Source organism: Aythya ferina, assembly GCF_964211825.1.
Source record: "Aythya ferina genome assembly, chromosome: 1".
Lineage (NCBI taxonomy): Eukaryota > Metazoa > Chordata > Aves > Anseriformes > Anatidae > Aythya > Aythya ferina.
In genome coordinates, this window is record NC_140296.1 from 101,737,318 (window position 1) to 101,753,889 (window position 16,572).

At 40.7% G+C, this 16,572-nt stretch overlaps 1 protein-coding gene across 4 annotated transcripts in view; it reads right to left on the bottom strand.

Annotated features, from left to right (window-relative positions):
* Nucleotides 1-693: 693 nt before the first annotated feature.
* APP (amyloid beta precursor protein) overlaps nt 694-16,572 on the bottom strand; it is a 213,164-nt gene continuing 197,285 nt past the window's right edge. For all 4 annotated transcript variants that reach the window (XM_084531058.1, XM_084531057.1, XM_084531056.1 and 1 more), the window contains 3 exons: nt 11,663-11,763; nt 8,398-8,544; nt 694-1,298 (listed from right to left, as the gene is read on the bottom strand). In XM_084531058.1, coding sequence (XP_084387184.1) covers nt 1,197-1,298; nt 8,398-8,544; nt 11,663-11,763 — 350 coding nt within the window. In that variant the 3' untranslated portion in view covers nt 694-1,196. The remainder of the gene's footprint in view (nt 1,299-8,397; nt 8,545-11,662; nt 11,764-16,572) is intronic.

Sequence of the window (16,572 nt, forward strand, 5' to 3'; positions counted from 1 at the left end):
TAGCTCAACTTCCAGCACCACCTCCAAGCTCAGCCTGAGCAGTTCTCGCCATGAGCTGGGTACAGAGACCACCTTGGAGCTCTCCAGGTCTATTCAACCCCCTCCTCTGGTGAGTGGGCTCTGCAGCAGGGGTTCCTGCACACTGTCAGTGCCTCTCTCTCCCACCATGTCTCACTGACATTTTCCTCCTGCTCTGATCTGACTGAGCGCCACCATCCTCATAGGAAAATCCCTTCCCATCCCTCTCCTGGGGTGAACACACGATGTTCCCGGTTTAAGTAGCTTTCAAAATCTTTGTATTCTGCCTTCCAAAGAAAACTCTTGCCCAAAAGTTTTTTTTTTCTTAATTTATTTATGTAACACAGTGTAGAAAGCTATCAATTCATAAGCAATGGTTCTGTACAATCATCCTGCAGAGGATCCCTGTTAATTTTCGACCAGCAGGCACTTTTCCCCCCCCCAGAAGTGCTCACAATTAACAGGGATTCTTTTTAATATTTTTTAAGATCCAAAAAAGATACATGGAAAAGAAAATAAGGTTTACCTTTCAATGCCTAAAGTGTGCACATAAAACAGGCACAAAGAAACAAATGTGTATTCCCATGATTTCTACGTCACTAATACAGCAGGAGCAACAATCTGTACAATAAAATGCAACTGCAGAGGAAAAGAATTTCAATAACTCATCTGGAATACTTTTTAAAAAATGTTGTTTTACTTTAAAATGCATAGTGAGAAAAAAACGCTCAGCAAAGAGAAGCAGCTAAACCCCACAGACACAGAAAGCATCCCCCATCAATTCTTAAAGCATATTTCAATTAGGACTTAATTTTTGTCACAAATCACAAGAATAATATACAACTGGCTAAGGAGCTACATGATAAATAATTGGGAAAGAGAATCTATCCATGCACTAGTTAAATACAGCTAAACTCTTTACAGTACACAAAAAACATTCATTAATAATGTAGTGTAAAGACTGAAATGTAAAGAGAAAGAGAGAGAAAATACATTACTGATTTTATTAATTCAAGTTCAGGCATCTACTTGTGTTACAGCACAGCTGTCAAAAGGCGATAATGAGTAAATAATAAAACAGAGTGTTTTTGTTTCTTTCCACGTTATTCTATAACTGAACACCAATGGGCAGTGAAGCAATCATTCTGCTGTCCAACTCATGAGGCTGCTGTGGTGTCCTAATTCTGCATCTGTTCAAAGAACTTGTAGGTGGGGTTTTCGTAGCCATTTTGCTGCATCTTGGAAAGGTGGCGCTCCTCTGGTGTCACTGCAGCATCCACCTGTCATGAGAAGGAGAAACCAAGCTCAGATTTTTGCTTAATTTCACAGCACATCTCATGCTTCCTCACTAGGCCATCAGGCATGCTTTGTACCCCCGTATGCATTCAGGCAGAAAGCATCCTCTAAAATGCAATAGCTTTAAAGAGCAACTTGCGAGAGACGTCCCATCTAGCTTGGACAGTCACGCTTCACTTTTTGGATAGAGGAAAAGATAAGGCAACAGGAACAAGTTTGCAACCTATCTTTTTACTAGGACTTCAAAACTAGCTGACCGAACTCAGCAATACCACCTTTGGATTTTGTTGTCTGGTTCAGGAAACATGTTATGCTGCAAATTAAAAAAGGAGATACGGTTTGCATCTCCCTGCTAGTCCCCCATTACTACATTTTTTCTCCTAGGACACATAAAGAATCCATACTAGGAATGAACTGGATCTCTAATGAAAAGAAAAAGCTGATGAAATAATAGAAGAAGCTGAAGTAAGTGGTCGGAGGATGCCTTCTGTCTATATTGTACTCTCAGATCAGTTGCAAGTGCTGTGGTCTCAAGACCATTAAAAATTAACTGGCAAAAATAAAATGAGGGTGTGAAGGAAGCCAGAGTAGCCAGGCAGAAAGCGAGCAAATTGCCTGATGCACTCGCTGAAACTGAACTTCTCTGGATTCAAGGTCGTATTTAGTTTAGTGACAAAAAGCTTGCCATGTCTGTGCTGTTTAAGTATTTCTACTTAACAAAACTTGACCTTTCTTGATTACTTGGAAGATGGGCATAAAGAAAGCTCAGTCAAGACTTCTCCATTTAATACTTGCAGCTCCTCAAATTATTTCCTTTCTTCACTGAATATTTCAGTAATATAAAACTCCATCAAATTAGAGTGGGTGACAACAGACTCTAAATATTAATTAGGTATTCTGCCTCTTCTGTATGAACTCAGTAGCTGTTGTGTATTCAAAACCTACCATATCCTGGCTATCTTGCTAACCATCTATTAAAACACAGCTAAGAAAGTCTGCTTGTAAGCTGTTTTACTTGCTCTCTTATCTCTAATGTTTGATAGCTCTTAAAACAGAAGATAAAAACTGAATTTTGCACTGTCAAGAATTTAGCATTGAGAAGGTGCCTAAGACTCTAGGCTAAAGTACTGAGTATGAACATTTTCCTGGGGATTTCTGTAAGTACTGACCTTTTGGAAAAATAGCCATTATAGCTTAGCATAAAAATAACCTTTTGGATAATGGAAAATGTATTATCTCAAGACGTCTTACATAGCAGGTAAGCTTACTCTAGCCATTTAATAAAAAAAAGTAAAGTAAAGTAGTTTTATTTGATACTCATTTAAAATCTACAATACTGGAGATAACTCAACTTGGTGAGGGCAGAGTATGGCCATCTGTAAGTTGTTACTTGATACTCTGGAGACAGATGAAAGGTGTGTTCTTCCAAGCTTGGGACAAATGCAAGCTGCTCAACTTGCTTTTGTAGCCATTCCTTTACTGTGGTATGTTGTACTACCGCACCACCTTCCCTGCAGTAACACCAGAAAATGGCTCCTCTCAGAGCTATTTTATGTCTTGATGGTCTTTCATTTATTACTTAAAAGAGGAAATGCTTCTGTGTGTGGCAAGTGTATCTGACTGCTCAGATCAGCTGCTAACCCTGAATCTGATCCATTTTCCTATCTGTGTCCCATCTAAATCTCACCCATGTTCCAATGCCCAAGTTGCACTCCCAATCAGCATTAGATTTTCAATCAATCTCTTGTGCAAAAATTACAATATTTTTGTGAAATACTCAACTTTAAGGATCACATACCGTTTTCACTTGCAAGCTAGTGCAAAACTCGCTATAGCTAGAAGTCCCAAACTTGAGAGCAAGCCCTTATTTTGGGCCGGTAGGAAAGGTCACTGGGCTGAGCTAACACAGGGCTTCCTGTATTTCCTATTCTGCAATATAACTTGACCTCTTAAAACATTGTTGTTCAAAGGTGTGGTTTTTTTTTTTTCATTTGCTTATTTGTTTTTGGATTTGCATGAAGTAACTCCTTTATGCGATAAACTCAAAATACACCAATTTCTTCACCTCCTGCAGCACGGTCTCAGGCAGTGAGATACTGGATAGGGAGATGGCGCTCTTGCTTTCAACAGTTCTTTCCAGATTTCCCTTATGCTAGAAATTGGGGTAAAAAAAAATTGTGTTCTTCTTTCCCTGCCTCTCTTCCTTTCCAGAAATGACAGAAGAAACTTTTTGTTTTCTGTGGACAAAATGCAAGTTTCCCTTGGCCAGCCCATGCGAGCGCTGAGTGCTCAGCGTGGCTGTCAGCAGTCGTTTCAATCCACGAACCCCTGGGGATTTCACAGCCCATCTCCTCTTCAGCCTCCACAGGCAAGTCCCCAGGACACTTGTGTACAAGCACTGGCTGAGCAGCACTCGTGTTCTGGAGCCGTGCCTGTGCCTGCTGTTCTCCCTCGTGGCCTCCCTTCCCCAGGGAGCCCCGAGAGGGCAGATATGAGCGTGGGTACGAGGCGGTGACAGACCTGCTGCAGCTCACAGCACTGCCTCTGCGAGCATCTCCAGGTGCTTGGGCGCGTCCTGCTGTGTTACACGTCCTTTCTCTGCGGGCTACCAACTTTTTACACTGTCCACACCCATGTGCAGCGAATCTGTCTCTGGCAATTTGCTGATGCTATCACCTTGCTGCAGACCACGTGTTTTCAAGTGAACGCTTCATCGCTGTACCAGCAGCAGGGTCTAATATTCTTGTACAAACACATAAAAGGCCTAATCTGTGCCCTGAGGACCACGCAAATTTAACAGCGTTAACTATTTCCATTGTGACAATGTCACCGCGTGCCATCTGCTGCCACTGCTGTTGTCACTAATGCGGCTGCGAAGGAAACAGAAGAACAAAGCAGGGGAAATTGCAAGTGTTCCTGCAGCCTTTTTTAGCGCTTGCAGAAACTAAGGACACAATGCAGACGCACGGGAAAAGCCACCCTTCCTTTTACTCTCAACTGGGCTGCTGTGACATCAGGTCAGCAGTATTTGAGCACACTGAGCACAGTAACGCTGTGCCATGGATTATCTGGTGCTTGTCCACATCGAGAAGTGACAGCCTCACAGGTCACAGCTAACCCCACAGGTTCCCTTCTAGCATAAAATTAGTGTAATATGAAACACTGGGGCTGAGAAAACGGGGACACATCACCATGTATCAATACATGCCTGAGAGTGTTTTTCTTTTGGGAGGCTCATCCCACTAGGATGGGGATGCAAAGCAGGGGTGTGCCAGAACCTGTGCTGCACTTCTTCCTATTTAAGCTCCAAACACTGTACTGAACTCTGTAACCTGGTTTAGCTTAAGCCTCCCACTCATCACTTCTTATTCAGGACTAGAAGATATGATAAGCACACAACATAACCTGCTTGTGGGAGAGGAACGGAAGAAGGATGGTGGAAATCAAACTGAATTTTTAACATCCTTGCACAATGCTATGTATCAAAAAGCTGCACTTTGATAAACTGGTTCACAGTGGAAGTCCAATAACCTCTGAAATATGGCATTTATAGATGAAAGGGATTTATTGAGGCTTCCACTTGCAATCTTAGTCCTTTTTTTTTTTTTTTTTTTTTTTTTTTTTTAATTTCCCCTTTAGCCTTTAAAATGACTGGATTGTAGCACTCCCTCTCTTTCCTGCAGCTGACTGCCACAGGCTAATCCATCTCGCTGCCAACGTACGTGCACTGCTGCTCACCCTGCATGTCTTCTCTTCCACTCGCTTATACCCATTTCAGCTGTGCCAAACTGTTCCTCTCTTTTCCTACAACCTTTGTCCTAAGTATTGCTCTGTCAACCTACATGCCTTTAACTTGGCTATCTCCTTGTCAGTAAATCACTAAAGCCCTTTACCATTTCAAGAAGCTTTTTGCACCCATTATGGAGGTGGCAGGAGTTAAACACAGCATTTAAGAGGTGTGGGTACTTCCATGCTGCAGAGAAGCAGCCTAGACACTTCTCTTTTCTCTTGAGAAAACAGCTTGGTCAGGTAGATAACCTCTTTTAAGACTGCCCATCTATCTCCTTCTGCTCTAGCCTATAAATCTTTCACACAGAAAACCCTGGTGTGGAGTTGGGAAGATGGCAAGACTGCAGCTAATTTCAGATGCTGCCTCTCTCTACACACACGGGCAGACCAAAATCCCGGACAGGATGTGCTGGCAGCTCTCAGAGATGCAATGAACACAACATTGCTGTCTAAATGCTGGTAAATGGGCACTGCCTAGCGCACACCTGCAGATCGGACTTTGAGAGATGGACTTTGGAGAGTCCTGTGGTAATTTTAGTGGCTTCTGTGCTGCTGCATCACTGACTGCCTCCCCCCACAAGCTGCTGCTGCTGGAAGTGCTGCCTCTGTGACAGACAACAAATGAGCTTCAAAAATGAGATACCAAAAGAGGGTGAGCTGAGACATTCGGCTGCAGTCTGGAGCACAGGAGGTGAGAACCTCTCCTTTTTCCACCTGCTATTATGGAGGAAGCAATCTCCTGCAGACAGCTGGGGTGGGGGCACCAGCAAAAGCCATCTTGAAAATGTCTGCTGGAGCTCATACGTGCACATAGAGTAAGCAATTTTCAACCACTCAGTCATTTATTTACTTAACTGTGGCAGTCCATTTCCTGGGGAGGCTGAACCACTTTGAAACATTTATATTGTCAGACTTGGAGAAAATTATTATGACGCCTTTTCAAAATAGGACAAGTGTGTTCCTCCTTAGGACTTCAAAAAAGGCTAACAGGATTTTCAGTAATGACTCTTGTTAAAGAAATCATGGGGAAAGGAGAACAAGCCTTAGTCAGACTTGACTTTTTGGAAGATAAGAATATAAGTGGAACAGGACTTGTTTTGTAATTTTGCATTCATTATCACAGACTTAAATTCTCGCAGTAACTTCTGACATGCAACAAACAGGTTGCTAGATTTGTTAAAACATACTCAGCCAACCTAGGACTCATGTACAGTTATTTTTACATCAAGTGGTTTTGCTCCTTTGTGCTTTTTGTGCATGGCACATTAAAGATAAATTAATCCCCTCTCAAATGGAACGGCTTAATTTTGAGGACATTTTAATATTAAACATCTATTTAAAATGGGTCTTTGGGTGCTTTTTATGTTTTCTGTTTTTCTCTAAGTGCATGCTAGAAAAACCTAGGACAAAAACAGATGTTGTGCCTTTCTTGCAGGCGAGACAGTGAAGCTATGCAGTCTGCCAAGACCACAGAGCAGGTCTGGCAGAATGAAGAATCAATCCTACCTACTGATGCGAATCACAATGCAGCAAATCTACAAGGAAACACCATCTATGGTGCAGTACTATGTATCAACTAATATTCTTGTTAGCTTCCCTAAGTGATGCTGTCATTTTGACATGAATTACTTGTTCACCTTGGGCATGTTATTTCTAATCCAGCATTTCCAAGTTCACTGTCACTGAAGAAAGCTTGTAAGAATCTTTGATTACTTTCTCCATGTCACTCCATCAGATGAAACCTACCTGAAATTTTAAGGTCATACTGCAATAATGGTATGTCCACCTTCAATGTCCGATTCAGGGCTTTGGCCTAAGGAGTCTCCTGACCTATTGTTGTCACTAAACTCAAAGGAGGGTGAGGTGACGCTAGTGCACAGCAAGGAGCTCCCTTCCACCACCTCTGGGTGGCAGCTTGGTGTGAGTGAGCTCTGTTCAGCTCTGTGTCGAGCACCCAGGAAAACCATTTTGGCAGGAAAGCACACCGACTTCGACCTCACACCTCAGCTGACATACAACCGCTGACAGCAGCAATCACCTCGGTGGTTTAGAATTAAAACCCATTTGAATTTTCTACAAAATGGGCTGGAAGTTCTTAGATGGAAAGTTAAAGCTGAGATTCTTGCTTGCTGTTTTCTCCAGCGAGGTCTAAAATTCTGCATGGCTGTGTGCTCAAATCTCACCCCAAGCCATCACTGCTCTTCTGACCACATCTCTTTAGAAGGTTTCAAACCATGTAGGCAACCACAGCAAGGACACAGGAACGTGCAAACACAGGCTGAAGACAAAGGCTTGCTCAAACATTTTTAAGACCCTTCATTGCTCCAGACAATGGGATACATGCATTACGAAGCATATATGTATCCAGGAAGATCAATGCAAAGTTCACTTGACTCAGGGTAAAACCAACATAACTGTGGACTTGAGTAAGATTTTTTTTCAATCAAAAATTTAAAATGCCAGCTTTGGAAGATAAAAGCATAAATGTCTCAGGTGCTGGCTAATCTAAGTACTACCTCCAAACCAGAAACTCACATGGGAAAACAGGTATCAATACACAAGGGGTAAAATGTTACACAAACCCCTCTTCCAGTTCTCATAATTTAAGTTTTTCTATGTATAGAGATACTCTCCTAAAACCAAGCAAGAGGTGAGGTATTTTGAATTACTGTAAATTGACCACAAATCTACTTGGTAGATTGGGAAGAGACATGGGTTTTCATCTTGAAAATCCCATATAGGAGTCTTATATTTTATTTGTGTTTCTCAAATTTATGAGTTTTACGTTAACCATAAATCAAAAGCTGTTGGTAGTGAAGTTAAATCTTGTTTAGAGAACAAAAAGTAATAAAGTATCTGTATAGGGAAAATCCTTGTAGTATATAACACAATCCACAGAAGACCTGCCTCAAACATTTATTTGCAAAGTAAATGAAGAAAACTCTGTGTGTGAGAACTCCCACCAACAGTAAAAACAGATTTTTCCTCTTGTGCAGTATCTGTCCATTTGCTGCTGTAAAATTTCCTATAAAATGAACTTTTACATTACAAAGTGATTGGTCTGGGATGGTTCCAGAATAAATTTTTGTGGTTTTGCATCCAACTTAGCATGGCTTATATTGTGTCTGAGTTTACAAAATGAGGCAATTTAATTCCACTTAGCTAGATGCAACCTCTCAGACTCTGAACATAAGGCTAGCCAAAGCAGTGGTTTCTTTGTTTGTAAATATGTTTATGGAGCAGTGTGTTGACTGCTGCACATGGCACCATTTGTGCTTGGTGGTCTTTTCTTACCTCCACAACCCCGTGATGAATAGATGTGTACTGCTTCTTCTTCAGCATCACCAAAGTAATGACAATCACTGTTGCTATGACAACACCTCCCACCATTAGTCCAATGATGGCACCTTTATTTGAACCCACATCTTCAGCAAAGAACACCTACAAAGAAAAATAAAGAAAGGTGGCCAATAAAAAAACAAGTATTTTGTTACCTTGTCCAGCTGCCACAACGATACAAAGCCTTAGTGAAGTAGTTAAACGGTACTGTAAACAGTACAGTACAGATTCGGTAGTTAAACAGTACAGATTCTTATCAATCAAACCTGGATTTTGTGGATTACCACAAAGTTCTCACAGATGGAGAAGAGGTACAGAAGCAATTTAGGAAATTTGTTTTGCCTGTGGTGTAGCAGTGCTGTGGTTAAAGGGAAAGCTCATCCCTGTGTCTCCGGTTTACATGGGACTTAGAGACAACAGAAGTGTGAGAGTAGTGGCTTCTTTATTTATTTTTTTTTGGTAAGCAAATCAAGACAACTGCAAAATGACTGATATTCTTGTGTAGAAGTAACCAGGGAGCATACAGTTGTCTTTATATTTCAAATGTGAATCATCAAAATGCTCCTAAATCTGCATCTGTTCAGCTTGTTTGGACTACATCTGATGCATTTCAATACAGGAGTGGTGAAGACCTTCAGGATAACAGTGAAACTTGCACACAACCAGGAAGGAGTAAATTCTCACACCAAAGAAATGTGAGTCCAACAAACATGAGCACGCCGATCTAAGTGACCAGCAAGGGATGCACTGAGATTTTGCAGGGCAAAGGGAGAATGAGCTATACCTGCACGGTGACAGTACTCATGTGAGACTCATGAGTGAAAAACAGAGAAGATCCACTTAAATCATAGGTACTGGTAAGGCAAATCAGCAAACAGCAGGAACCTTTACGATGCATTCAGTAAGACTGCCTTTTAGCAACAGGACCAGGTATGAAATGTGAACAATTGTTTTCACTGTCCCCTTTTGTATACACCGCTTTATTTTACATTCATGAATGTTTTACAAGCCTTTTGTCTGCTTGTCAATATTAGGCTTTTATTATTATTATTTTTAACTAAAATAGGCAAAAAGGATTAGAGAATAAATTACATTCACAGAATTGTAAGACTACCTCACTCTGAAAGACTAAATACTTTGACAAGCATTTAACCAAAATGCAGAGGGAAGCAGGAAACCAGCTGAGAATTATAATGAGCTGTATAACATTTGCAGTCTTTAAGAAACACAATCTTCCTTGGAGAGGTATTAAAACATGCAGTATAAATATTTATATTGTTCCTAGTTGTAAGCAAGAAATACATTTAAGCAAAGTTAAGAATTCACTGCAAAGTACACACAATGGACAGTATTGGCATAAGCTCATGTGAAGTAATATTTTTTTCTCTCAATTTTACCTGCAGAGGAATGAACCTTACCACATTATTTCAGAGCCCTGTGAAATGCCCCAGCTAATATATATGTGCAACAGAGGAAGGCCTGAAGCATTCTGAGTCATGAAAATCAACTTAATGTACAGCTAAAACGTGAGCACCCACAAAGAGAGAACTGCAATTTCAGACCAATTCAATAGTTTCCATATGAAATGCAATGCACAGCTGAATTCAAAGCAATATCCTAAGGAGACTGTTTCAGTAAATCTTTCCAGGGCACAGAAGAAAACACAGATGAAAGTATTTTCTGCTTACTGCTTTTGAATTAAAGCTAATGGAGAAGGGCATCAGCTAGGATATGGCACACAGTAAACAAGCGATGCCCTGTAAGGCATCATTACAGCACTTTCTCAACAACACTGGGCTCCTTGCTCAGTCTCAATTGAACAGATAACCGAGAGGACAGCTTGCTGATTTTTAAATAATGGTTGTAGCTATCAGTAAGAAGCACGGCATTAAATGCTTCAAAAAGCTTGAAAGGTCCCACTTTAAGGCTGATGTGCATTGCCCGGGTGCCTGGATTACAATGCACTCCCCATCAGCTACCACAGGAAGGGCAGTTGGCAGCTCCAAAGTGCCTGCATCAAACCACTTAAACGTTAAAGGTCGCTGCGGGGAAGTGCATGTGACACAGGATCGATAACTAACGAGCACGTGGCTGAAAATGCATTTCTGCAAGTTCCTTCCCTTCAGTAAACTTGCATGGGTTTACTCCACCAGGGTGTTTAACTCATCTGAGCTAAGCACGTCAGAATTTCCCAAATTAGTGCTAATGCATTTTGGATTAGCTCATCAAACTGGGAATTCTCAGTTCTCAGCATCAAAGAGATGGCAGAATATCTTTTCACACAGTGATTGCCTAGTTCAAATGCAAATTTAAGTCCCATGCTAATTTTAATTTTCAGCACTACTTAGCTTTAAGAATATATTAAGAAAAAAAGCTTTCAAGTTTAATATCAGGATATAGAAAGTCACGGAACTGAAATCTCATCATGTAATATACCTTTACAAAAGAGAAAGCAGAAAAGGTTTACAGCTAACGCTGCTGTATAGGTTCTTCATTACTTATTAAGGAACTGATGCTTATTCTTACTTCCATTGCTTTTGGTTGTTATTTTTGTGTTCATAAGAAACACAGTTCAAAGGAGGAATAGTGTTTTGCTCCTATTTGCCCTTAATCTGTTAATAATTTAATATACCTTACAGAACAAAACACACAGACAGACAAAATTAAGGCCAGTATCCTCTTATCCCAAAGAACGGGATCTTGCCAGAGGTTACGCTCCATGGAGTTCAGCTCCTTCATGCATCACCTCTGTCTGTTTTGACAGAAAAAGAATCTATTCCTGAAATGGTGTTACACTAGTTCTTGCTGCACCATGCTGTGTTTCCATGAATTTTTGTTTGTTTGTTTTAACTTATTTTTAAGCATTTTCCTTTTTCTGTATCTCTTCTCTTCAGTTATGTGAGTGACAGACAGACAGTGGGACAGACAGGTGTTGCCCAAATGACCACATCTGACCACATGGCAGTGCAAGGAGAGGAAGGCCAGAATTTCCTCTCACGTGAGACTTAATGGCTTTCTAAATTCTCTGCTGAAATTACTCCAGCTTTACTTCCATTTAAGAGAGAACCAGAAGAATCATCATCTGTTCACATGGAACCTTTCTGCTGGCAATTTCAGCATCCACATCACTCAGGGGAAACACAGCTGTATTTGACCCACACGTTCAGGATTTAATCAGCAATTCATAACACCATGCAGAAAGGACCATTTGTTCACTCACCAGCTTTTGATGATGCACTTCATATCCTGAGTCATGTCGGAACTCTGCATCCATCTTGACTTCAGATATCTCTTCTGTTTTAACATTGGTCAACCCAGAACCTGCATTGCACCGCAAGGACAATTGGTTAAAGTCATCGATTCAGTTACCCTCTGCTTACCTCCACCACTACGAGGGCACACAGCAATGGTATCATTCACACAGAGGAGGTGTGATGCAGCGTGAAAGGGAACTGGGAGGAATGTGAGGTACATCTGGTGCTTCAGTCACTGAGGTGGCACAGAACGAGCTGGTAAAATTTCTCCCCTGTTAACATTTCTTAATTCACTGCAGGTATGTTGGTACAAGTATCAAAGGCTTTCAGTACAAAACACAGCAAGAATTAAGCTGCTGGGGACCAACAGCGATCTCCTGAACTGGCTCACAGGATGCAGGCAGATCTGCTCTGACAGCCTCTTTAGCAATGTCAAGAAAATTTAGTGTTCAGGCCAAAACTGTTCTCCTCCCTAAGCTCAGGCTGCTGTGAGGGAAAAAAAAAAAACACATACCCATGGTGTGAGGTGGGAAACCCCAGATATTTTATTTTCTTGTTTCTTGCAAGCCTGTATCGTATGCGCAAACATGCCTAAATAACCTCTTACTATGTTGGTGCAGTTTACAGAGTTCTTATTTGTTTTTATATTTCAGGCTGCTCAGAAATGACTTCTGCCTGAGACATGGTAACTCCGTCTCTTGATTAGACGGATACAGTAAACCAAGTAATCACAGCTTGCAGTGCTTTTAATTATAGTTTGCAGTCCTGTTCTTTGTGAAGGGGAGATGTTGCACTTGCCTAACTGGAAAAGAAGGACAGGATTTCCTCCTGGAAAACAGCCTTAAGAGAACGAACCAGACATACAACAGCTGAGCAATGCATCCTCTATGTGTATCTCTGAATGTTTTGTCCTGAAAAGCTGTCTCTGGCTTGTAGAGAACATATGGATATTCACATAGCTGGTTATTTTCCTTCTCAGTGCAACTGACTGACATTTACATTTCTTGGAGGCACAAACACTGCAGAAGCATGGTGTTTATAAGCAGTTATTTCCTCACCCTGTCTAATGTGATAAGGACAAACTGTTTCACATTCCTTGTCTATATTTTAGCATTTTATTGCCCCAACTGATTCTTAATATTGGGGCTGACCTTAAGCTTTGATACAGAGGGAAAATCTCTTCTAAAATTCTCAGCACTACTGACAGCTCTTGTGCTCCATCACCACTCTGGACACTCAAGAAATTCTTGAAGACTTCCATGTGCCACAATCTGAAGTAACACTGAATTAAAGCATTATTTCCCTTTTATTGCCTTTGAATGAGCATTTTTTTCCATTAAATGTTTATTTAATTTTATACTATGAGACAGGTGAGAACAGACCTTCCCAAGAACTTCTCCAGACTGTACTTACAATCTCATTCTAAGGCATTGATCTTTCTTTTTTTTTCTCTCTCTCTTTTTTTTTTTTTTCCTTGCATACAAAGGTGAAAACAAGAATAAACTTCATGTGGTAAAGTATTTATGGTTATTTTCTTGAAGAGTCTGACTGCCCCATAAATTCTACCTTAGGAAGCGTCTTCTTTTTAAGGAATGTTTTATTCCTTAAAAGACCTTTCTTCTTTTATTAAGCATCCGATTTTTGACGCCACATTACCCTACTGACAAGTATATTATGACATGTATATGCGAGGCCATTTCTAAATGCAAGAACAGTAGAGTACTTAAGGAACTGCAGTTTGAAAACAAACCATGATGTTCTGTCAATGACACGCAGGAAGAAATGAAGATGAAGGAAATAAAACCCACATGGTGCCTGAAAAGAGGTTTAATTTTCTATACTTGAAGCAGCTATGGTTAGTTTTCCAAACTAAGAACACAATTCACTCTCCTTTGAGCATCATCTCAAAATAGCCCCTACACCTGCGTCAACAGGAAGTGAAGAAAATGAGAATGTGTATCTGGCCACACTGAGGCTCACCTCTTCAAACCTTCTGTCTTTTTGTTATTAGAACTAAAAGGGGGAAAACAAGAGTAGAATAGCAGTGTTTCGCATAGTTTAAATATCTGGTGGGAAAGGGCTTTCCTGGGAATTGGTTCTCTGCCCGTGGCTGAAGCAGCTGAAGAGGCGGTGGGCTCCCTGGTGCTTGCTGCTATCCATGGCCCCACCGGCTGCCCCTCAAACGTGCTGGGCAAACCACCTCGAGGAAACTCCCCCAGAGCAAGGACCTCGGAAACTGCTCAACTTGCATGATACAGCTGGCAGATCCATTTAAGATACAAATATTAATTAGAGCATATACATACATATATGAAATACATTGGTAAGGATACAATTTGTGTTTTGTAGAGAGAAGTCCTGCTCCCGAATCTCTTGGAGGTCACTAACAAGCTAGCAAGGACATGGGAAAGATGAGTTGGCTTACAGGGAATCTTGCTTTCCAAAAAGGGGTTGAGAAGATCCCTCATCAAAGCTGTGGCAGAAGCTGAGATGGCAAGGATTAAAAGGGAAAGTCCTACGTGACTTCCCACAGCTAATTAAGAGACGAAACAACGTGTAAACACTCAGCCATTTTTCACAATGGAGGAAAGTTACCAGCAGGGTCCCACAAGGATCTGTGCTGTGCTATTTGTAAAAGTGATCTGGTAAGGGAGTGAATGGTGCAGGGACAAAGTTTATTGAGAAAAAATAAAATAGTCAAAGTAAAACCAGCTGCAAAGAACTGCAGAAGGATATACAAATTCTGAGTGCGCAATAAAAGGGAAGGGATATTTAATGTTGGTACAATGTAAGGTGCTGCACACAGGGATAAACAGCCCTAACTGTACGTACACAACAACAGGCTCTACACTGGCTCTGGTCCACCCAGGACAGAGACCTTGGAGTCACTGCAGATAGTTCTCTGCGGGCACTTGGCTTATTGGCATTCAGAAAGGTGAAGAGAAAGACAGGAATAATTATGAAGGAACAGAGAAAACAGAAAACGTCATTACACCACCATATAAATGATGCAACCTCATTTTAAATACAGCTACCACTTCTGGTCACCCCACCACAAACAAAGACAGAACAAGAAAAGATACAAAGCAGGGGGACAATGACTGGCATGGAATGGTTTCTGTACGGTGAAGGACCAGACAAATCACGAGTCTCCAGACTGGAAAAAGATAAACGAGGGGGAACAATACAGACGTCTATGCAACTGTGAACAACAAGGAGAAAATATATAGGAAATGACTAATCATAATTTCTGCAAAGTACAGAACACCAACATGGTTATGACACAGCAGATTAAAAGCTAACAAAAGAAAAGTATGTATATATAATCTGGTGCAATGCAGAATTGGACTGTGGAACTCACTGGCACAAATAATAAGAGCATTCAAAATACAAATGAACAAATGCAAAGAAGAAAGGTTCATCTAGGGATACTAAACGCAATGGTAAAATACAATTTCCAATCCTGAAAGTCTATCAAATGCTGGCTGCCAAAATCTCAGTGGATGTGCTAGGAGTAATATGGCAGAGGTGAAATCTCTAAGCATCCTATATGCACCACCGCCAGAGGCAGGATGATGGGCTTGGGTACCTCTGCTCTTGGGCTCTAACCACTTTTATTGGAAGTGAGCTATGATAGCTTAGACAGTAGGTTTTTGTTAGCTTCAGTTAAATGGAGCCAAACACCACAGGCAGGAATTAGAGCAGCATTTTGGGGGCAGAACAGGTCAGTAGCCTTCACAGCAATGAGCTGCAGCATGACAGAGGATGCTAAGTTCACCTGTAGTCTTATCTGCTGGAAAAAACATGAGATCAAACCCTCAGGCTTCCCTGAAGCCACATTTCTTGGATGCTTCCCTTCCCTTTTTCCATTCCCATTAAAGAGTAACATAGGAGCTGTACTTCTGGGCTACTACTGTATTTCCAGGATGCAGCAGGCTACACAATCTGTGGAGACCAGGCAGAAAATTTTTGCTTTGGGCTTACATGATCAAGGTCTGGTGGTCTACTTAACCTTATACCCCAAACCAAAAAAATGCCATGGGATCTGAACACAAAATAGGACATCCTATTGCACAGTTAAATACTGTTTCACTTTCTAAAACTTGCCTTTGGCAGCTAGCACTCTTTTGGTCAGAAAGAGAAAAAACTTCTATTGCACTAACAAACCTGACAGATTTTTTTTTCTTCTTCCTATCTCCCTCAGAAGGGAAGAAAAAGACTATAAGAAGAAAAATGAGGGTAAACTGGTGCTCTTCTGAAAACAACTGATTATATAGTAAGAAAACAATGACTCTGCACTAGAATCAGTTAAATGTTTGGTACAAGACAATTAAACATGGAGTTAAAAAACGTCTCTCTGCCATGCTACATTGCAGAATTGAGACCTTCTATTGAACAAGACTTCTCTTTGTTTCCAGTTCATACACTTTCCTGTCCTGGTAAATACATATATAGACACACATGCTAAAATCAAAGATTTAGTTTTTAAAGGCAGTAATGGAAGAAGGAAAAAAAAATCTGTCTTTCTAAAAATTTTATCAATATGAATCAGGTAGGATGCAAACAGCAAAGACCGCTGTACTCTTGCAAGGAAGACAAGAACACAAATAGCAGCGAACTACAAAACAAGATCCTTAATCCTTACTCAAAATGATGTTTTTTTCCACTATAAAGTCTAAAATACACAATTCAAACACAAAAGCCAAAATAAAAGAAGAAAAATGAGAGCAACACCCTCACTGCAAACTCACAAATAATGATAATTATTAGTGCTTTTTCTTCTAAATTACATACTATCTTTAGGGAGTTGCATTCCTAATTACTTTAATTTTAAAATGCTACAATTCAGCTGGTAAATATTTTAACTTGCATCTTC